The 23,111-nt window shown below is 42.9% G+C and overlaps 1 protein-coding gene across 1 annotated transcript in view; it reads right to left on the bottom strand.

The window, feature by feature from the left end:
- The window catches only part of vopp1 (VOPP1 WW domain binding protein), a 57,029-nt gene that overhangs the window by 14,765 nt on the left and 19,153 nt on the right, over positions 1–23,111 (bottom strand). Inside the window, exons 3-4 of the mRNA XM_036521978.1 lie at positions 9,088–9,165; positions 186–319 (exon numbers count right to left, since the gene is read on the bottom strand). Of these exons, the coding sequence (XP_036377871.1) occupies positions 186–319; positions 9,088–9,165 (212 nt within the window). The remainder of the gene's footprint in view (positions 1–185; positions 320–9,087; positions 9,166–23,111) is intronic.

Consider the following 23,111-nt stretch of genomic DNA (forward strand, 5'->3'; position numbering starts at 1 on the left):
TGTGTGCCATTGTATTTGTTTGTGTGTGTGTGTATTAGTGTGTGTGTATTTGTGTGTGTTAGTGTGTGTGTATGTGTGTGCGTTTGCATTTGCGTGTGTGTGTGCCATTGTATTTGTTTGCGTGTGTGTGTGTTAGTGTGTGTGTATGTGTGTGCGTTTGCATTTGTGTGTGTGTCCGCACTCACCTGGCGTGGTGACAGGCTGTCTGGTGAAGGACACGTTGAAGGCGGGCTCCTCGGTGAGGGGGGAGGGGTACATGCGTCTGCGGATGAAGAAGCCGGCGCCGCAGCAGAAGAGCACGCCCATCATGAGCAGCAGCCTGCAGAACACAGGGAGGGGGGGGGGGGGCGAGTGGTGGGGGGGACGGCGTTAGCTGCAACTGCACCAATATCCACAGGAAGCAGCACAGAGACAGTGCCAGGACAAATCAGTGTGCTCGGTCCCATATTAATCTTTCTGCATCAGGAACCCACCCCATCCCTCCATTAACTCCGGGGCTTCTCCGCAATGCTGAGTGGGTGTTATTTCTAAAGGGCCCGATTAAAATCAAAAGGCCTCACGCTAATGTTTTGGGACAATTAGATCTTCATCAGAACATGACACAGACACGGTATTATCTTCCAAGACATTTTCACAGGCGATTTTTAAACAAGCACAGAATTTAATAGTGTATCCCCATTTATAATTGTATCTAAACTGCCTGCAAAGTTATTTTAGTCTTTTCCTGATAAGATCGCTCTGTGCCAAAATGTTAACGTGGCACGCTTTAATCTTAAATGATCAATGCAAAGTTATACCTACGTGGTTCAGTACCACAGTTCTTTTTTTTTAGAAATAGAATCTCATAAACATTATTTTATGAAAGAGAAGCCCAAAATTATTCGTTTTTTTCTGCTCCTGAGAAGCCTTTGGTCACTTGTTTTTAAGGCCATTGGTATTCGTTGCGTGCCACGCAAATCCAATGACTGTCCTCTTCTCTGAGGAGACATTGAACACAAGGCCACAAACTGCAGAGACTCCATTCATGAATACTGTCGACGGTGCTGTTTTAGACGGCAGGGCAAATGGTGCCAGGCAGATAATGCTGGATCGATGAAACACATTACTGTGCTATGGCATTAACCTCAGGGTGCGGAGGGGAGGGGAACGCGATGCACCGTTCGCTGCGCCGCGAAGCACCCGGGAAAGGAACCCAGACCCGTCGAGCCCGTGGCTCCATTATGCAGAGCGAGGCGGATGCCCTCTGAGATGATGTGAGCTGTAAAGCTGCCTCGCTCGTCTCCTGCGGTCCCAGCCCATGCATTTTGTATGATCTTCCCGTATTGCTTCTGCTCACATAATGTTTTGCCTAATCGCATTACAGCAGCGGGCTGGGAGAAAATGGTCCGACAACAGTCGGAGGAAACGGGCCTGGCTCCGATCTGATTTAGGAAGTTTGACGCGTCACGTGACCTGCTCCCTCGTTGTCGGAGCCTCTGCGAGGTACTGCGTTAGGTTAGTCTGCTGTGGTGTAACCTTCTTGCTCCACGGATGTGAGCTGCATCACTTGTGCAGGCTTGTTGTTACAGGCGGACCTCCAGTTCAGTGGGAAAAAATGTCTAAATTGACGTTCAGATTAAATAGGTTGAGCACCTTCCCTGACTTCCACAAAGACAAGCAGTGAACAGTAATAACCTCTGAAATATAGCAAAATATAAAGGTATTCAGGTCCTTTAGCATTCAGGTCTTCAGTAGCACACACTAGTGTGTCTTACTATGCATCAAACTACAACCTAAGGAAGACCTTTGCAATCCACCTGACCTTTGCATCCACCTTTTTTCTTTACAGCCAGGCAGCTTCTATACAGTCCAGAGCAGGGGATTCATTCTGTCATGCACCAGGGTTGGGGAAGGGGTAGGGGCTAGATGGGCAACTGTACAGCTCTCTCATCTGCAGCAGTACAGCTGGCTCTGTTATGCCTGGGGGGGAGGGGCTGTCTGGAAGTCCAGAGGTTTGCTATATGGGCCACTGTTGCACACGCGGCTAACAGATACACATCAACTCCTTTTAAGCTCCATTACAGCAACCCCTGTAATGGAACACCAGGTGTAACCACGCTCAAAAAGACACTCCACTTTCACATCCCAGACTGAGGCGCCGGCACATGCAGGCTATTAGATTGACTTGCTGCGGCACTGGAAGAGTTCAGCTTCATTACTGGTGGTGTTTATATATTGATTATTTGATGTCTGTGAGTTGCACTTCCTAACTTTGAAATTGAACATTTTCTCACTATACGGAAATTGAGTAAAATGCTATCCCCACCCAGAGCAAAATTACACTGAACTGTCCACAGATGATGACATTACTCATGCACATGCAAGTTTTATTAGTGTGAAGTATACTTCCTTCCCTCCCTTGCTGAGGGTCTGACCTTTCCAGATCCTCTGTTACACTGTCACACTTGTTAATTTATGTTCCATAGGTGCAGCTCTGGTAAAAGTGAATATTCTTGGCTCCAGGACATTCTCTACTTTGTAAGCAAGGGATTTAACTGTAACTTCATTTGAGATAACGAGCCCTTCATCTGATAGAGGAGGGAGTACCACCACTCAGGGGGTGTCTTGATGAGATGAATGTGAAGATGGGCCATGGAGAGGAGCATGAAGATGACCTTGTGCCCTCTCATTCTTACCTACATGTCCTTCAGCACTTTACTGGGAAAATGCCCATTTATATAATTGAATGCAAAAGAGAAACTAGGAAATAGGGGCGCCCGATGGTAACAAATTTGATTAACTCAAATGAAATGTAAGCCCATAATAATTATATACCTTGTCAATGTTATAATGCAATCATGAACAACTTGTAATGTAGCCCTTACCATTTAACTCAACATATTTATTTTTTCACCACTGACTCTTGCAAGTCAACGTTGTCCTTAGATGGAAAGTAGCAGACACTGCAGAGGCAGATCAGAGAGGCAGGCCTGCTTGCTGGAGGGGCTCATGACCTCCCTCAATGCCCTCGCAGTGTCTGCACAGCGGCAGCCAAATGCAGGATTAACCCCACACTAGAATAACCTCAATGTGGCACTCGGTCAAAGGGTGCTTATGTGCTTAAAGCAAGCTCCGATGGAAACACGCCGCCTCCTCTAACCTGTGGGGATGACTTCCTCTTCCAGAGCATCAACCTAATCTGAGAGATGGCCAGGATTGCTTCGCAGTGGCGCTTTTCTCAGAAACGCACATTAACGGCTCGGTCAGGTAGCATTTTAAATTTTATTTTTGCTGACAGTGGAACCGACATCAGATGGAAAGAGGCCGACTTCTAAAAGACTGAGCAAGACAAACTGCTTTCTCTGCTCAGTCTGGACGCCTTTTTAACGGTTTCAAAATGGCTTGCCAATGCTACATTTTGGCTTCTAAAAGGAGGCTGAAAAAAGGCTACATTTCTGATTAAGGGCTGAGGATGGAACAACATTATGTCAGGAGACTCTTGTATTAAATAAATCAGTTTATTGATTTTCAGCACTCAATTATACAATGTTGTATGGCGATGTACCAATTATTCTGGTACACCCCATCGGAGAGGCAAATATAACCTCTGGACTACCATGGTTGCTTGGGGGCAGTTATGGGCAAGAAGAAATTACACATATCAAACAGGACCAGGGATAGAAAGGGTTTAGATTCGGAGTGCCAGTGTTTACGGGGTATGTCAGCATATGCATTTCCACAGGCAGCCATACCCCTAATTCCAAATCCCACTTCCTTATGCCAAATAATAATTTAAGACATATCTATAGTTTATTTTTTCTGGCCATTCAGGTACATCACACTCCTCTCCACCAAATGCCTCTGAATGATAAGAATTATTTTAATGAAGAATTTGAATAAAATACTGAATAATAGCTCTTGGCTAGCTAACCCTTGTTAGCCATTCAAATCTCCAATTCACTAAAACCTGTAGGGACCAGTATTCTTCCATGGAAACCGAATGCAAGCTTGTGATTGGTTGAAAGTGATGCCTGTATATTGGATCTGATCATTTTCAGGCATGATCAATCCTCCACGCTAGGAACTCTACTTTGTGCTGAACGACTTCCTGGGGACATCATGCTGTTTGACTTATTTTATGTTCTTGGACCTGATTACATGAAACTGTGGCAAAATAATACATATAAACCCACAGGGAAATGACATTTTATGGTTTTGTGTCAGTACATTCCTGCCTATAAAAAACATGCTAACACAACCATGTTTGTAATTAGGGATTAGCAAGTGGCTCAAAGTTTCACATCTCTTTGAGACCCTAATTAGATGCATGGCACATGCTTCATCACTCTGGGGGTGATGTGTGGATGTGCTAATGTCCTGGGCCTTCGACAGCATCATGGCTGAAACTCGCATGTCCAGCTGCCTGTCACCTTGTCTCGGGAACTCATGTGGCTCTTAAATAAAGGTCCAAGGTTATCACCTCACCCCAAGCTACGACTGAAACAGAATTATCTGTTGGTCTGCCTTCGGTTTGCCTCTCAATGATTTAATAAACCCTCTGGGCCCCAAAAAGAGATCTCTCCCCAAGTAGCTCACTGATTCTGGAGCTTCTGTAGAGCATCTTAAATTTTGATACTCCACAACGCGGTATGTGCCTCAGCAGAGTTCCAACAAGGACAGTGTTACTGGATTCAAGGGCAAAGTATTATCTTTGAAAAACAATTCATGCAAATGTGCATAACTGGGCGGAACAAATCAGAAGAGCCTGAGAAAATAACATTAGTAAACTTTGGAAAAATAGTAAATTCTATTGTGCTCTATGTTACTGGACTCTATGCTAAACAATACTGAAGTGATCTGAGTTGAAACAGAAATTCTGTGAAATTAATTATACCCATACAGTTCAGGTCTGGTCTTTGGCAATGCATGCTTTCCTCTCAACAGGAGAAGCAGCTTTTTAGCTTTTAGCTTTTTTGTACTGATGTGGGAGTAGTTGCCACTCTCCCCCCAGTGAGCTGGAGGCTGCAGGGACAGAGATGGAAAAATATACCCAGCACTGACAGAGACACGAGCCTCGTTCCCTCTTTTTGGGAGAGTGTCATTCTATAGAGGATAGGTAAGCATGTAAGCTAACCCACAACTGATTAGATCCTATGTTGCCTAGGTGATATCACTGCCAAACTCAAGACCTCTTAAAAATAATAAAAAACAGAGCTCCCCCATTATAACATGACCTTCTGTAATGCATTGAGTTTGGGGCTCATGGCTCTCTATTACAGACATTCCTATTTGCTTTTATACACAGTGAAGCCACTGAAAGCTCGCCTCCTTGTTATGGATCCCAGCAACAGGGTTATAATGAGGGAGCACTGTGCAGTTGCTGAATGCAAGAAGAGGAGGCACAAATTAAGGTAGGTGGAGGGAGGTAATTAGATACACAGAGTTCTTTACATGAAGTTTCCAGACTAAAAAGATATGCGAGAACAGCCTGACAAACCGCATTTCTGGACTCTCTGACTGCACAATAGCTCATTATTCTAAACGGACTTTTGACTGCACTTGCATGTAAATTGCAAGCTAAACTGAACATCCATCCATCAGATCAATGAGCAGTGACCGTTTTCAAAATAACTCGCTAGCCACTGGATTGTAACAGTTCGGTTGAAACAGCTGGGTGAACAGCCATACAGCACCATTTTAGCAGAGAAATCCACGTGGTAATTACGTGCAATTAGACACAGGAAGATGAGCTGAATGTGCTGAATGGTACTTTATCATGTCTTCATTAAAACAATCATTATAGCTATCATCATCTTTTCCTGTTATTCTGTTGTTATTTACATTGCCCACTACTGTAAGGGGATATTGCTGTTGAATACGTAAAGATTTCTATACATTTTTATATTTATAAAAGCATGGAAAATACATTGAGAATATATTTTAGAGAATACATTTTTTAGCTCAACAAATATATTTGAAAATTTGTCAATTACTGTTGTTTTGGTATACTGCAATACATTTCTAGTTTGTATTAATATATTTTAATTCAGCTTCTTGGGCTGAAAAACATATTACTCAGTGTATTACAATTATATTTTTTTCCACGTGGGAGCGTAGTACTGTAGTCTTGCTTTCAGTTCCAGGCCATTACTGGAATGAGTTTGTAGATCAAAACATTTACATTATATAGCAACCAGTAAAAATAGCCAAGCAACGTATATGAAACCACAAAGAATCTGACAGAAAAGTAATGATCTAAATTATCTTAAAACATGGTCTGCAAATTACTGCATATATCGCGGGAAGAGTAACATAAATTATAGTGTCTTAAATCACTTCTGATAAATTAAACGGACAGTCTATTGCTCTGTAATTCGAGTTTAATTTTCCATACAAGCTGCAATATCATGCTGGAATGACATTCTCGCTTTGCCTGCTTCGGAAAACGATGCTTAGAGGAAAGAAAAGTATATAAGCAAGTATATAAAATGTGCTGAGCTTTCGCAAACCCAGATTGAACTCTGTCTCTTCAGTCCCCTCTGTATTGATCACATTGTGTCGGAAATGCGGCGGGGTCCCCTTTTGAGCGCTCCAAGATAAAATGCGGGGACGCTGAATTAATCAAATTTGAGCATTGATTTGGCCATCATTCCCTTCTCTCGTTCTGTTCCATTGCCAGATTGCTAATGCCGCCCATTTGTTAACGGAGCGTGATTTGCTTAATCTGCTCGACGAAGGAAAGGTGCGGTTTATTGCTTACTCTGCCATAATCACGTACGATGGTCAGATACGGAGGCGTGTATGGACCTGCCAGGATGAAGACGCCCTGTACACTGTCTATCTGTTACCTTAATTACACCGACCGTTGCCTCGCTGAACAATGGTGACAAGTTGCCCGGTCCTCCATTATTCGCCGGGAGGCTTTTTAATGAGCTGGTCGGAATGGAGAGACTCGCTGACGGCGACGTTGAAATTTACCCCAAATAAACAGCACTGCTGTTCATTTACAGGGAGGGCAGAATTTCTGTAAACATTCACAACCTCACATTCAGCCATTTTTATTAAAATATTAAGCAGTGGCAGTTACACGTAGGCGTTTTCTTTACAGGTTAACACCACCATCCCTCAACCACCAACAAAGACCACAAGCATCATTATCCAGCCACCCAGTGCCGGAGAGTCAAATGGTAACAAAGGACTAGTACTAATGTGATGCAAGTCTAAATAACATTTGAATGACGTTTTAAAAACCAAGAGGGAGACTCTCGCCGAAAGAGTGGGAGGGATTCACTAAAGCAAGTGTTACATTTCTTAAGTACTTAAAAACATTGTGACTTCGTAAGTCGCCGAAATTAACATAAAATGTGTCGTATGAATTAAGTGGGTAAAAATAGCATAGCATGCTTAAATTCATGGCTGAAGGGTAAGGACATCGTGCACTGCAATTAGATCGAATCTCCGCCTTAATTACCTCACTATAATCATGTGTCATTGATTCTGGTCAGGAAAATTAGAGGCATCATACGCAGTTATCGTCAGTCTTTTCGTCAGCGGTGACCTCGAGCTTACAGTACTGTCACATCGGTCCGTTATTAACCCTTAGTGTCCCTCAGTCCCATCGTGTCCCATAAGTTTATTATTGAAAACACCCAGCTTTCCCTCGCCTGCTCGCAATGCCGCAAGATTCTCGCGTTCACTGCGGGCCGCGACGCCGCTCATCCGTCTCACCCCCCTCCCCCTTCCCCATGGCTCCTTCTTAGAGGCTGGGAGACGTGCAGAGGCGTCTGTCCACAGCTATACGAATAGCCTACGGCAATAAAGCTGCCGCCATCAAATCAAGGTCTCTCACCTCTTTGTGTAAGAGGATGTAAGAAGACTGTTTATTCACAGGCGTTGAGACCGCCCTCAATGGAGAAGCGCGGGGATTGATGTCGACACCTTTTTAAAGTGTAATACATTACAGAGACACCTGTCACTCAGAACACAAGAGAGTGAGTGCTGAATTTCCTTGTGTAAGGACAGACACAAATAACACCATGGTTTCCATGGCAGAGAGAAAGAATGATGTTTTATAAACTGAAATAAAAGAGGTGAAGTCTGCAATGTCCATAGAGCAGATCCTATTTAAAATCACAGTTATTTAACTCATGGTAGCATCGACAACCATGGAAGGGGTCTGTATGATGGTTAACTGAAAGGTTTAAACCTGCGATGATGCTTATGCGAGATAAAATTGGACACATCTTATGTAAGAACATTTTCGAGGCACAACCTCCTACACACGACACTATTTTAAACATACTGTAGCCTGCGTTAATATAGCGAGTGTTCAAAAATAAAACATTTCATGCATAGTATATTTGACATTGTACAAGTTTCAAAAGTCACATCCGTTACCCCAGCACCATATTAATCAGTACATACCATTTAGAAGGCATGAATGTTTTATACTAAAACCCAGCATGAACTACTGAAATGTATTCCTCAATGAATTTAAGAAAGGCAAATGTAATATTAAATGGACAACAGTACTGATAATTTATGCTATAATCTTTTATAAGCCTTACACCCCATGTTTGGGTCTTATCCTTGATTACCCCTGCAGAGTTGTCATTTAGAAGACTCTGACTTCAGTGAGCAAAGAAACATCAAAGGCTGGAAAGACATGAGAGATAAACTTAGTACCTTGTCCCCGACGTCTCACTACTACAGGATGGATGCACTTACTGCAGAATATTGATTTCTGAGCATGACCCGGTGGCCTGGAGACGTGCAGCACAGAATACAGGACACAAAACCACACCTCCCGGAGTCATGGAGGAGTCAGATAAGGATAGGCATTTCAGTATTTATAAGATGCCATTTCTCATGGCGGCTGACGCTTTAGTTGTGCAACTGAATATTTAACAAGGTAATTCATATAAAATGCCTTTGCTGAGGGCCCGAAAGTACAGCCTAACCCCCACACCCACCCACACCCCTGCCCTCGCAGCTTTCCCCATGCATGTGAACCTGCAGTCTTCTAATGATAATTCCAGCAGAGTAACCACTACACCACACTGGCATTGAGTGAAGACGATCGATTGACAGCACACTGTTATCACTCACCAGAAATACCATAGTCTCTGTATGGAGAGGGCTCTGACGCAGCAACGAGTTCCACAGCAGTCCTCATAGGAACGGCATCTGCAACAACACAAAGCCCCGTTATGCTTCCCACACGAAAATGAAATACACTGCAACCTAATGAGCAATATGTTGTGCAGCCTAAGAACATCTTGCAAATCCAATTAAAATATATAAATGCAAATCAGAAACATATTGCAACATACCAAAAGGCACTAAGCAACATGCTTTAAATATAATGACTGAGCTAAAGATATACTCTCTAAAGTATAGCTTTTTTGCACGGGGTTTCCCACTGCCCTATGCTGACTCTTGAATGGAGCCACTGATTAAACAAGCATGAAGTTAAACCCACTACCCAGACTAGCATTCAAAATAATCAAAGCTACGAAAAAGGGTCCATTTAAACATGTCCACACTCTTCTCATTACCACCAGGCTTCAGTTCAGATCAAAGCAAGGACTGGTCACCATCTCTGGGGCTCTGAACCATATACAGTAAAACAGCACTGGCTGAGTTTCAGTCTGCAGCTTCTGCTGACCTCAAACCCTGAGAGCATTTTATCTCACTTGTGCTCCGCAGCCAGGGCCAAGCTGGGGAGAGTGGTGCAGGGGTTGGCTGCACCGGCTGGGTATAAAAACGCTGGCCATAAGTGCTGAGAGCTTGAAAAGATGCATGTTTGAAAAGAAAAGTTAACTTCAAGGATGCAGAAACAGGAAAGCTAAATGAATAATACAGTAATTACAATAACACATTGTCTGCCAAACATAACTATTGACGGTCTGCGGATGGCACCGCATGTGGTGGATTTGTGCAAATTAATCATATCTGCCACAGTTGGCTACTGTATTTTGAAATTCACCCCTTGAATAAAACAAAAGTGTAATCAGCGTGCGCAAGGCAGATTTCTGTGTACTGCTTGGATCAGATGCAAATTGTAACAGAGACGACAATTCATTGAGAGACTGATAGTGGTCTTCTCCATCGAATGGAGCCGGTGTAAACAAACAATGAATTGCTTTAGTCTAAACAATTCTGTACCATCTAAATGCAACCTTTTCGTAAAATATACACTCCAGAGTTGGGGCCAATTCCAATGTAAACTGAAATTCATGGGACAATTCATGGAGCTGGGGCACACAGCCCCAGCTGCTATAGAGCAGAAAGAGAACTGAAGCAGGGCTGGTGAGGAGCTGGAGAGAAGCAGGAGACCTGGTGAGGGGCAGGAGGCGATCTAAAGTGAAGCAAGAGAAGAGCTGGAGAGAAACCAAGAAACAGATTCTGGGGTTGCTGAACTGTTCCAGGGAAAGGGATGATAAAGCTTGACAACCTTAAGTGTTTACTAACCTATTTAAGCTTTACTGTTTCATGCTCATTGCAGGTTTATGCCAAATTTTGGTGTTCCTTAAAATTCAGAAAATACATTAAAAAACAAGTTAGAATAACAGTGGTTTTGTGGGCATGCATTTATTCATCATGTTTTTTTTTAACTAAAAAGCTCTGGGCAAACAAATGTGTCCCATCCATACATTAATCCAATGACAAATTAATAAGGCAAACTGAGCCACTTGATCAAGTGCCGGAAATGATCCCAAATCACAGATATCATTCTGTCACAGATGGCAGAAGATCACAGTTGTGTGACCGCTGCTACACTATTTCCCACCTTGCTTTTTTTTGTGTGTTTGCCTTGAGCAGGCGTGACAGGAGTGTGACTGCTTTTCTTGGGGTGTGGATTGGCTCACATGCAGAGCACAGTAGTATTTTTATTGTCCTAAAAATCTGCCAAGTAAAGTTATTTTTAAAACAATCAGCAAGCTCAAAGTGTAACCTACCGGTAACCTACCAAAACACATGGCAGGGAGCAAATATGAGATTTACTGAATATGTGGGAGAGACAGGTATCACACATACAGATAACATAATAGTACAATATTATATATGAACCCATTATATTGTAATTTTTTAATTTGCTGTATCTGTTGAATTGTTTTGTTTGTTTTCATGTTATGCTAATTTTTTAAAATTATAGATATTAATATATAATTATATATATATATCAAATCAACAACACAGAGAGTTGAGGAACCATAACATTGAAAACTGAACCCTCCCTGTCCATTCATGCCTCACCATGGTTCTGCCCAGCACACTGTAGGTCACTTAGGCTGTGTTCAGTCTACATTTCCGCTCACTTCATGTCCTTCCCCTCAGAATGGCAGTGCGTCACGTGGTTGAGGGCATCCCTATGTGCAAAAGAAACTTTCGCTTGCCCTCAGCTGCTGCCTCTGAATGAGTGTACAAGCTCGTATTGTCATTGGCACCCTTGTGCCCTTCACGTTTGGCAAGGCATCGCAGCATCCATTTCATTCAGCTAGGGCGCAATTTTATGTGAAATTTACATAATTTTTTTTACATGAGTTTGAGCCAACCACAGTGACAATGAAAAACATAACGTTAGAGCTGACAGTATTGAATTTCACTGTTTTTTCTGTATTTAATGTTTCTCAAACACAGTGATGAAAAAGTGATTACATTCATACTGCATGCAAACAACGTCGCATCTATTTATTCACTTCCCAGACACACTCATCCAGAGTGACTTACGAAAGATTTGTGCCTAGATTTCAAGGCTCAAACGGATCTGAATCAGCACATGTATCTGGTCATCAAGCAAACAACTGTCAATAGTTACAAAAACAAAACGTTTCATACCAATCTCTAGCTCTTGTTTCCTCACAGACACAGTGCTGGAATGAACGCCACAGAGTGTATCTCAAAAGTGGACCAAATATCACGCCTCCCCTGCCTCCTCAAGTGTGGTATTAAAAAAGGATGTCACTTAATAAAGTCATGTGATGTATGCACTTGCCTGCTCACTTCCCTCATTCACTCAAGCAGGCCACAACCTTAGAGGGACGTCCTGAGAGACTGTCAGCTTTTCGTTGCACCGTGCAAAGAAAGCTTTTCCATGTGTTCAATCTCCCACCAGGCAAGAGCAAACTAAGCAGGAGTTTACAGACTCCATGGTGCCCTCAGTGCAACTGACTGCACTCACGTGCTTCTGCATGCACCATTGCCTTACAGTGAGCCTTTACTGAGTTGTAAGGGCATCCATTCTATCTTTACAGTCCAAGTCTATCTATTCTATCTAGCTGTCCAGGCTGGTTTGTGACACAAAATGCCGGGTAATGAGTGCCTGCTAATTACCCTTGGTCTGCCTATGACTCCTCTATCTTGGCCAACTCTGACCTCTTTACTGCCTTTCAGAGGGACAGACATCTGAATGGGTGGCAGCCAGGGGACACTGGCTATTAGAGATGTGGCTGATATTTTTTCCAGCAAGTACAAGACAGCCTGCTTTCAGTCACCCACTAACCAGCGACGTGCTGTGCTCTTCAGCAAATGTGCTACTCAGAATGCATCCATGTTTGGAGAGGTTGAGTGGAGCAAGAATGAACTTTTTTTTGCCTTTATCAAAAATCCACCTTGATTTTGTGCTGAAAGTCTGAAAACTTTTATGATACATGAACAAGAATGAAAGCAGATTTGTATTGCTATTGTCATTTTAATGCCAACGGTGGGTGTCTGTCACTTCTTACTGAATGTCTGATCCCACGTTTCATAACGTTTGGCCGCGTTTTACATTTTCTCAGTTTTGTCAGTACTGAGTTCATCAAAGCTGAGGAGGAAGAGGGACATGGAAGTTAATGTCATCCTCTGCTTTGACACGCTTCATCTTTTTTCCACTACTGAAAGTACATGGACATTTAAAAAAGCAGTACCTTATACCTTTGTTAGGCTTACAGTGAATTACAAACCCACAAGACTGGGTGCACCTGTAATGTAGTTCTGTGCGTTCTCCCACTGCGCAGTCCTCTTGCAGTGTAAATTGATTTACACCCTCATTTTTCATAATAGCATTTGAGCCCCGCATCTGCATTTTAAAGCTGTGCTTACGCAGGCTAAAGAGGACCCACAATGTATGAGACTGCCACATATGCCTTTCTTACTCAAACTGGTCAAGATTCATATATGCAAATAAAACAGAAGCAGAATTAGCTACCAGTGTCCGCTCCAGCAAGCCTAGAGCTGGAACTGGGGCTGAAGATCTGACAACAAGAGGCACTTCACCCATGTCCAGTAATAGATGAAACATAGTAAAAATATATTTCCATAAAAAACTGAACTGCTGAGACACACTGGGCAAGTGATGCATTGCTCTGATATTCGATTACACAGACTACTTCTTGGGTTAAAACAGGTAGTCAAACAATACAGTTCGAATACCCAATTGTGCTCCATTTGAGCATTTCACCCAAGACTTTGGCCTCTTATTCCTGTGCATTCAGCCTCAACTGTAACACTGCATATCTCATCCCAACTCCCGGAATGACTCATTTCTTTCAGATTTAGTTAATGCCATTGTGTTTATTAAATTCCTTTTTTTCCATATTTGCCAACCTTTTTGTTTCGTTATTTTTCCGGTTTCAAAAGCAGCAGCATTTTTAAAAAAAAACGTATTTTACAGATCGTGTCCTTCTTGCTCATCGCCAGCACCTGAGTTAGCTTTTTTACCTGACCTCTTTTTCTTTACCTGCAGAGAATATCTATTTTTTCTGTGAAAAGGGCATGCTTATTGATCCATTTTTCATTCTTCCACAGCAGGCTGACTTCTTTTTGTGTGCTATTCATTCCCACCTGTCATTTTATGCACTCCTCCTCACCCCAAAACACAGTATGAAGTGGAGAGAATATCTGATTCATAACACAGAGAGGTGCTACAGTAACCATGTCCAAAGAGGAATTATTCATGTCAGATGTGAGCATGTGTATCATCTGTAATACTATATAACACACAACCTTGATTGGTATTTCGAGGAGAAAATAACCAGAATATTTGAAACTGCTACTGAAACCACACAGTAAAAATGAAATTTTTTAATTGTGTTACGCATGACAAAGTGATTTAAATAACCTTGGTTATACCGTCATGGCATTTACATGAGATACTTTGGTCGAATGACAAATGAGGTACAAATGCCAGCTTGACCTAAGTTATGAGAAGTCACTGCAACATGTTCTGAATATGCCTGAATAGCCTTGGTGTTAAACCAACTATTATAATAACTGCCAGTATTTCAGCTCCAATATTACAAAAAAAAAAACTTATTTCCTTCCAAAATATGGGAACACGTATTAATTAGAAATCCATCTGCACGTTGTGATCTTAGAAGCTCCACGCAGTGTGAATGTAAATGTCATTTGTTCTGCTATGCCTGGATGAACATATTGTTACGAGGACTACTGCAATATCTGAAAGGGTTTTTTTCATTCACAATGAAAGTAGATATGTAAAAGCGTTCACCAAGTAATGATAGGAATGTGAGGCTGGTTCTGGGAGTGCGACTGACCTGCCGTCCAATAAATGACGGTCAGCTCTGCATATGAAAGTCAGTGGTCACGGTGTCCCATCCTTCATCTGATTTTGGATCAGGATGACTTGATGTCATGTCACTGCAGCCGGAGCTTCCCGTTACGCACCGGCACCTCTTCCCTGAGACAGTTCATGTGACACTTCCTGCGTTAGAGACATCACAACCGCTACCCACCCCCGGGGGGGGGGGGTGTTAGCTCTGTGTCTGTGCTGAGGCTATACGTCCCCTCACCTGGCTCATGCTGACGATCACAGCCGCGGGGAAAATTGCTTATGCAGGGATTTTCTGCAGGGGAATGAGGTGGAGGGGATGTGTAAATGAGTTTGACATGAGCCCGGGAGTAGGCACAACATTTGGCGCCGCATAAAGATGCAAATTGAAAACCCCATCTCTCCGTTTTAAGGATCTGAAGATCTCATTAGCTTCTGTCGGCCCGGTGGACTTTGTTGTTTTTCATCTCAATAAACCATGTAGGATAGTATCTTCAGCAATAATTGACCGTGGTCCATGATAATCAAATAGACCTTAAAGCCCTCGGTCTCGTCGGCCTTCATAAGAGCACAGGCTTCAGGGCTGTATTGCACAAAATGGGCTGCTCTGTATTTCGTCACAGCAACAGGGGTGATGTGTATACCATGCTCAATCTGACAGACAGATCTATCCCCTTACACCAGTGTTTCCCAAACCTCTCCTGGAGGACCCCTTGTCCTGCATGTTTCAGATCTCTCCCTGCTCCAACACAGCTGATTCAAATGATCAGCTTGTTATTAAGCAGCTTCAGGAGTTCATAACGACCATGCAGGACAAAGGGTCCTCCAGGGGAGGGTTGGGAAACGCTGCCTTAGACTACCCAGCACACCTCGGGCTCCATCATGCTGTCCAACTGATGGGAGCGGGGAGGGGGGGAAGCAGATCGATCGCGGCGGGGGAAATGCGAACCCAGCCCGCACCATCTGTGTGAGCAGGCACGGTGGCCTAATCTGTCATCATCGGACAACTGGGATGACCCACCCCTCCGCCCAACCCCGCCCCGGGAAAGATGGGATTCCCCTTTCCCCTCATCTCATCTGACACTATCCCACCGAGGGAGATCAATGCAAACCACATTTTATCTAACCAAGTCTACGAGTAACTCAATTAGGAGCTCCGGGCCCTTTGAATGCCAATGCGTTTAATCTTATTCTGTATTATATACAGTCTTCACGCTCTGCTCTGGCTCATTCGGTGATGTTTAATTCTGTCACAATACAAATAAAGCTTGATTTTCTACTCACAGGTCTTGAGCTGCGTTGACCATGATCAAAATGATAATAAGCTCTGTAGACTGCATTTAAAGTGAATGTGCCTTTCCAAACCCTATATGGTTTCCACAGGTCTGCAGCTTCCTCATATGACACCCTGTTTCAGAGCAGGCACATACTGCTGCCTTTTCCGACCAGGCAAAAGGCATACAAACACATACAGTATCATATTTTAAATAAAGGTTGCTTGATTTCGGTTCTAGTGGTCGAAATGATATACAAGGTGGAGTATTCTACGGCTGATTTCATACAGAACACAAGACTAACATAATGCTGGAAAAGCAAGCAATACAAGAGACTTGAGATACGTGTTTTACAAGGCAGATGCCACAGATGGGCTGGGCGTTTTGCGAATCCAATGTCCCTAAAGCCCACACCTGTGCATTGTGAATCCGTCTGTCATCGATGGGCATATTCAAATGGGACAGCGGCTGACAGTGGATCTTTTGAAATTACTACAAAGCCAATGTGCAACGGGCTAACGTCTTCCTGCCAAATATCTCACAAAGTGGCACCACAAATCCCAGATGAAATTGCAAATTCAGTGCAGAGCTATAAAAAATGGAGGCAACAGACATATAATAAACTACCCCCAAATATATACAGATGTACAGATAAATGGAATATGGGTCTGATTGATACAACAGAGAGACAAAGCAGTTCGGTTATGAAAATAAATAGTTTCTCATGCGCAGGGAGACTTTGACAAGCATCACAGACTCTATCAGAACTCGGCAGCTGTAGGGTCCCAGGGCGCAGCCAGAGTGAGAGGCTCATATTTAATGAACATTTCCTGATGCTGTAGTTTTGTATTCATCTTTTGACAAGACTACTAACAAATGGAATGTGTGCCCGAGGATAAGGCAAGACTTAATAGTTGTGATTTCTCCCCCCAGTGGGTTCTCAATCTTGACAAAATGACAAGGAATCTCCATCAAAGGTGCCTTTTTTCCTGAGCTCACTTCAATAGCAGCTCGGTAATGACAGACGCGCAGTAATCAGAAGTCAAATCCGTTGTGAAAGGAGGGATATAAAACGCATTTCTTTTTTTTTCAGGGGGAAATTGGCAACCAAAAAGAGGCAAATGAAAGTGTTTGGTTTTCTCTGGAAATTGGAAAACATAAAATTACACACTCAGATGTGGCAGATGTGCTGTGCAAACCATTATGCCTTTACCAATGTGTTGTATTTGGGCCGAATCCTGTGCAATGAATGTACATGATGTTTAAAAAGACAGCCCTATCTCTTAAACCGTTCTCCTGCATTTACTGAATTCTGTTTATGCTCATTTGTATAGCTCACACCCCTATCCAGGCTGCGTCACAAGTATTACATATTATATATTATCCAGTTATACATCTGGACATGTACGAAAAAACAGTTCAGATTAAGTATCCTGCGCCGAAAATGTCCAAAACTGAACCTCAATCTTGCGGCTGTAAGCCAAATTGTCTACCCTCTATACCTCACTGTTGGAGCAGTTACACAGAGGAATTCATTGGGATCATAGGCACCAATCTGATCTGCAAACTAGACAGCTGGTCCTTACCTTTCCTTACATTTTACTACAAAATGGAGGCCTTGCTTGATTATTAGCAAAAGTTGTCATTTTGGGTTGACTATTTTCCTAGCTGAAAAGCCACTCACTACAAAAGAGCATAATGAAGATTCAGACAGAAAAGGAATTAATGAGGCAGTATTAACTGCATTCAGACAAAATGTCGCATTCTTTTCTCTTTCATCCCTTCTGTCTGTGTATATTTTGGCATCTGTGAAGCTGCCTATTTCACTGCACACCTGACTTTTCTCAGATGAAATGAATCAAAAAATGCAAAAATGCATACAGTGAATTTTTAGTCAAACTGGAACATGATATGACTGCTGTGTGACCAATCCCAGAAACTCTCACCCACTGCTGCCTCCCCCCTCCACAACCAGAGACAACACTGATGAAGTCCAGCCAAGCAAAGCTAAGCGCATTACTGCATGGCATAGGACCAACACTTGCGCTAACTGTCAAAATTGCTTTTCCAATGAGCGCTTTAGGCCACAAAACATTTATTTTTGAGGAGAGCATTTTTGTCTCGGGCTCCTGATCCAATCTAATTGCAGTGCGATTCATCCTTTATTTTTTACTAAACGATTTAAGCAAGTCTAATGTGTGCATTGCAAAAATCTGGAAAATGAGAATGAAACTGGACAGAGCATACTATAGTGAGGTTCAACCTGTCAGTGTGTCTGTATCGGTTGAAGAAAATGAAAGTTTAGCCTCAGGAAATTCTTTATGAATTGAAGAAATATGACAATTTGTACCAATACTTCCAACACAGATGTCACAAAACCTACATATTATTATCTTGCAGTTATGTTATATAGTTATATTTATGAGCTTTGGAATGTCTGTCTGTGCTGATTTTTCTCTTTCATAGGATTTTGACTAATTTAACAATTACCCAATGTCACCCAATTTTCCTTGAATGTGGAATGTCTGTACTTTTAACAACTATTTGTGTGTAGCCCAACCTATTTGAAACTACATCTGAACAAAGTTTGTTAAGATTCCGTTTTGACCTGTAGTGTACATGTACACTTTTGCTGGCTGAGAGCAGACAGGCCGGGTTCTGTAACAACCTTCCCTTGTCTGAAGGTGGAGGATATGCTTTATTAGTGTGTCAAAATGTCAAGACTGAATTTCTCTGCGAATTAATCAATGAAGGGTTGCTTCTCATGGCTACACCTCTCATCAGAAACCTTCCATGAGGCTGGAGCCCACTCTCAGATCCTCATTGTGCTGTGTAGCTGTGCTAAATGGGTGGTTGACGCGGAATAGCACTCGTAGCTCTGAAATGCTGGTCTGTCAGGAATGACAGAGCATTCCGCAAACTATTTGACTGGTGATGTTTTACATCTTTGCATTTTGCAGCATAGCACTACTTTGGTACTAAGATAATCATTACCATGTTGATTTCAAACAAATTTGTTGCCCAGCCTTGCAACACGCACAGCTTCCATTATTCAGTTTTAGTACAGTATATGCTGTCATATATACAACAAAGCAAAACTCCTGTCAGCAATTGTTTACTATATATGTAAGTACACTTATGGAATTGCTTATTAATGTTGCAATGTTGCAGTATACAAGTTCCTTTTACAATGTTAAACTGGCAGGGTATGTGTAATTTATGTCACTGAATGTTTTCCCCTACTTAGATGGATAGAAGTTTTTTTCTGGAATGGAGGAGCAATAGCTTATTTGGTTCACCATCAATTTTACAAACTTTGTACTGCAACCTACAAATAAACTGCTAAAAAAACTATTCTCAAATGGTCTCAATGGTTTGCATTGCAAATCCTAGAGTGAAGAAGCAGGTCAAAGCCTTCATCTGTGGTGGGAAATGAAACTGAGTAAGCATCTGCTACTCGCAATAACACAGCACATGGCTGGATATTTGGCCCTCTTATGGCAAGCTAAACAGCAGCTCCTGCAAATATACGACATGGGCGAAGTAGTACACCGGTTATTTCCACTGCAAATTACAAGTCAATTTAATTTATCTATCCTTTATTTTACCAGAAAAAAACGTAAGATGGCATCTCACTAAATGTTCATGAAATCTTTTGTAGAGTCATTAGGATGTCTTCCTTAAAACAACGCTGAAATATGTCTGTAACAACAAATTTCAATATAAACCCTAATGGCCTGAGCTACTAAGGCATGGCTATGACAGAAACAGTAATAATTTGACAATAATGATGCGCCATGAGTATTCAGCATGTCTCTGATACGGGTGAAATAACAAATTCCCCTCGGGAATAAGGTTCCCTCCATAAAGTACAGAGTAAATATGTAGTGCAATACAAATAATATGTTTATTGGTCTAAGTCTTGCAAAGTGGTGTTGACATTACAACTTCATCGCAGGATTTTTTTTTTAACATGAGCACTGACATCTTGCACAAAACACATTCTGTCCCTAAACGCACTACTCCGGCAGCAGTGTCTAAACAACCGGATTGGTGATTTAATTTATTATCTTGTGTGTGCCCTGAATCACAGCCGGTTACCCTGCTCCGGGCCGTTAAAATGTCACTATGTGTCTGTGCAACACGGTGCTGTCTTTGATAAACGGCTCTTTTCATGACTAATGAGCACACACAGGCACACGCGAACACACACACACACACACACACACACACACAGGCACACGCGAACACACACACACACACAGAGTTAAAATACACAGTCACCCACAGCTCTGACAGAGAAATTGGGTTTGTGCACACATACACATACACATACACATACACATACACATAAGCAGAGGACAAAATCTGACTTAACATAAGGCTGCACAGATTCATTTTGGGGGGTAGAGAGAAAACACATACTAACACTAACAGACATTTATTTTTTTTACAATGACTTGATGTAGAGTGTAAACACCTTAATAATTTTTGTCTTCTTTCACCGACAAACAGTAACATAAAGTGCAATAAATTAACAACATAACCACCAATTAAGTCTGCATATTTGAACAAATTTGGAGTCATTAATGCTGTTTGTTTTCTGAAGATTACTTCAACAACAATAATGAAGATGACGAACAAGACATTTTTCATGGTTAAAACTCTCCAGGGAGCCAATGCTCTAAAGGACAACAACATTCTATTTATTGTAGTTATAGTTACATTACAAATGTTTGATTCTACTGTTAAAGAAATTATAGATAATTTGCCATTGATTACAACCTTTAAACAAATTGTTTTGATTGAGATTTTTAATTTCACTGTCATTCTTTATTCTAAGTACAGGGACATTGGATATCGGATTGTTACATATGTAATCCTGAGCCAATAATTCTGCCAGGCTTAATTTGATTCTCATTTTGTGAACTTCTTGCAAGAATATTGAATTCATTAGACTGGGGACACAGAGCGGCAGCTAAATAACCACTTCACAAACAACATTTCTACACTCGGTCTGACTGACTCACCTATTTCAATGAAAACATCTTTTTTTTTAAAGTTCACACATTGTTAGATTTGAAATTTCTTCCATTATTTGATACCGTCTCAGCTTAGTAAATCTGCAGCAATTACATTTTTGCTTCTAACCATTTCAATGCAGAGTAGCAGCAAACAATGGCAGATTAAAACATGACTATCAGGGGAAATTCATAGTGATGTGACATGTTTTATAAATCTTGAGCCGCCCAAAAAAAAAGTAGAATTTTCAATTTCATAGTCTGGAGGAGAACACAAATATTCAATATTCATTTTGTCAGAATGTCATCTGGAACTATGAAGTGCTACCACACCAAATTAAGCAAACAGCTTTGTTTGCATTGCGGCTTTATGAGCTAAGGGATGACACCAGTTCATAAGATGCCTTTGGCCAAAATTTAGAATAAGAATATGAAACTTGCTGGGATGACATGAGCTCTGTGGGGCCTGCAGCCAGGGCTTGAGTGAGTGGGAACAGGAAATATGAGAGTGCGTTCAATAGCACATGGATGGTGACATACAGTATATAACACGACACACTGTGAACACGTTTCCTGTGTGCCCCTGGTGACTCCTGCTTCCTTTACCTAACTGGCAGTGGGTTGCTGACCCGAAGCTCCCCCCCCCGAAGCTAAATGCGCCTGATAGGCGAGACTCCACCGGGGTTGGAGAGAATCCACTGGCTGGGGTCTCATTTGTGACTTTGGCTCATTTGTCTCCCGGCTCCCCTGATTCATCATTTCCCTCCATCTTCACGCCAGCGCTCGATACATCAACATACACCTCGGCCTAATGTTCCCCTCTGCCGTGCGGTGATTTCCATAGCTCATTTGCCCCAACAAGCAGCTCTTGCTGAGGTAGGATGACTTGGGGGGAGGTGGGGGGGGGGGGGGGCTGTCAGGAGAATAATATAGGAGCTGCTGCACCTGAGTGGAGCCCCCTCCCCCCCCCGTGTGGCTCGTCCGGGGTCACGAGCTGCACGCGCGGGGGGGGGGGAGTTAATGGGCCGGAGCCGGTGTGCCGCATCGGGCTTCCCACGACAACATCAGCCCCGGCCTAATAAACAGGCTGGAGGGAGACGCACTAAAACGTCCACGGAGTACAGCCTCCGCGCCCCCTAGAGACTGAAGGTCAATCGTTTCCGCACAGCGTGGGACGGCATGGCCACCGCGGAGGGCAATTAAAGGGAGGTCATGCAGGAAATCAGAAAAAGGCCATACAATCACGGCAAAATTACATCTGCCCGTGCGGCTTCCTCCTCTCCCCTCTGCTGCTCGGGCCATCTTTGCTGCTCGGCGCCGGAGCCCGCAGTCGGGACTCACAGACGGCGCGCAGACGGACTCACAGACGGCCCGGCCGCTCTGAACGTATCAATATGCTAATCTCACTTGTTTTGGAAAAACAGCCCTCTCGGAAAAGTGCAGAAAGCGAGTGGTTGATAATTATAATAATACCGAGAGAGCCTGGGTTTCTGAAAGCAGAGGGGCGCTTCAGGTGATGGATGCGTGTCTGAAGTGGAGCCGTGATGCCGACGAGGCCCCCGGCTCCAGATTGCCGGGCACCTACGAGTGGATTCGTAATCTCTTCCGTTCTTAGGAAGCAGCTGATTTAAATGAAGGGATGAGCAACGAGGTGATTTATACGCCGTTGTGATATTTCAGAGGACCTTTCTAATCACCAAACGGAAAGAGCTTCAACATGAAAGGTTGAATCCTGGGGGCTAACTCACCACAAAATGCGCGCGAACGCGTGCGCCCATAAGGGTCAGCGCCGTTGGTGAATTTGACTGCGATGCGTGCTCGTCTTTGGAGACTCGTTACTTTTGGAGAGGATGAGAGGGATGCGGGTGGGTATGTGGGCCCAGGCATGGGGAAAAAGCGAAGGCACCGACAACATGTCTCAATCTCTATATCGCACCACAGAGCCAGGCTTTGTGCCAGCACAACATAGTCACAGTCCCACAAGACAATCAATCAGACACACCTCCCACAGCAGTCAATAGCAGACAGCTGTGTTTGTGTGTGTGTGTGTGTGTGAGTGTGTGTGAGAGAGAGAAAGGGACAAAAAGACAGAGTGAGAGAGAGAGAGCTGGGCCAGCACAGATAGTGCTCACCGTTTCACTACCCATGAATGGGACATCCTTCTACAGTCGCTAATGGCAAAAACCTTTTTCGCACAAAAAAACACAAAAATTGCCCAGTGCCCAATTCCTATCAGTGATTACTACAGCAAATGTTTTTGTAAACCGCTTACATTTGCAGTTT

The sequence above is a fragment of the Megalops cyprinoides genome, chromosome 2 (genome assembly GCF_013368585.1).
Source record: "Megalops cyprinoides isolate fMegCyp1 chromosome 2, fMegCyp1.pri, whole genome shotgun sequence".
NCBI classification, from domain to species: domain Eukaryota; kingdom Metazoa; phylum Chordata; class Actinopteri; order Elopiformes; family Megalopidae; genus Megalops; species Megalops cyprinoides.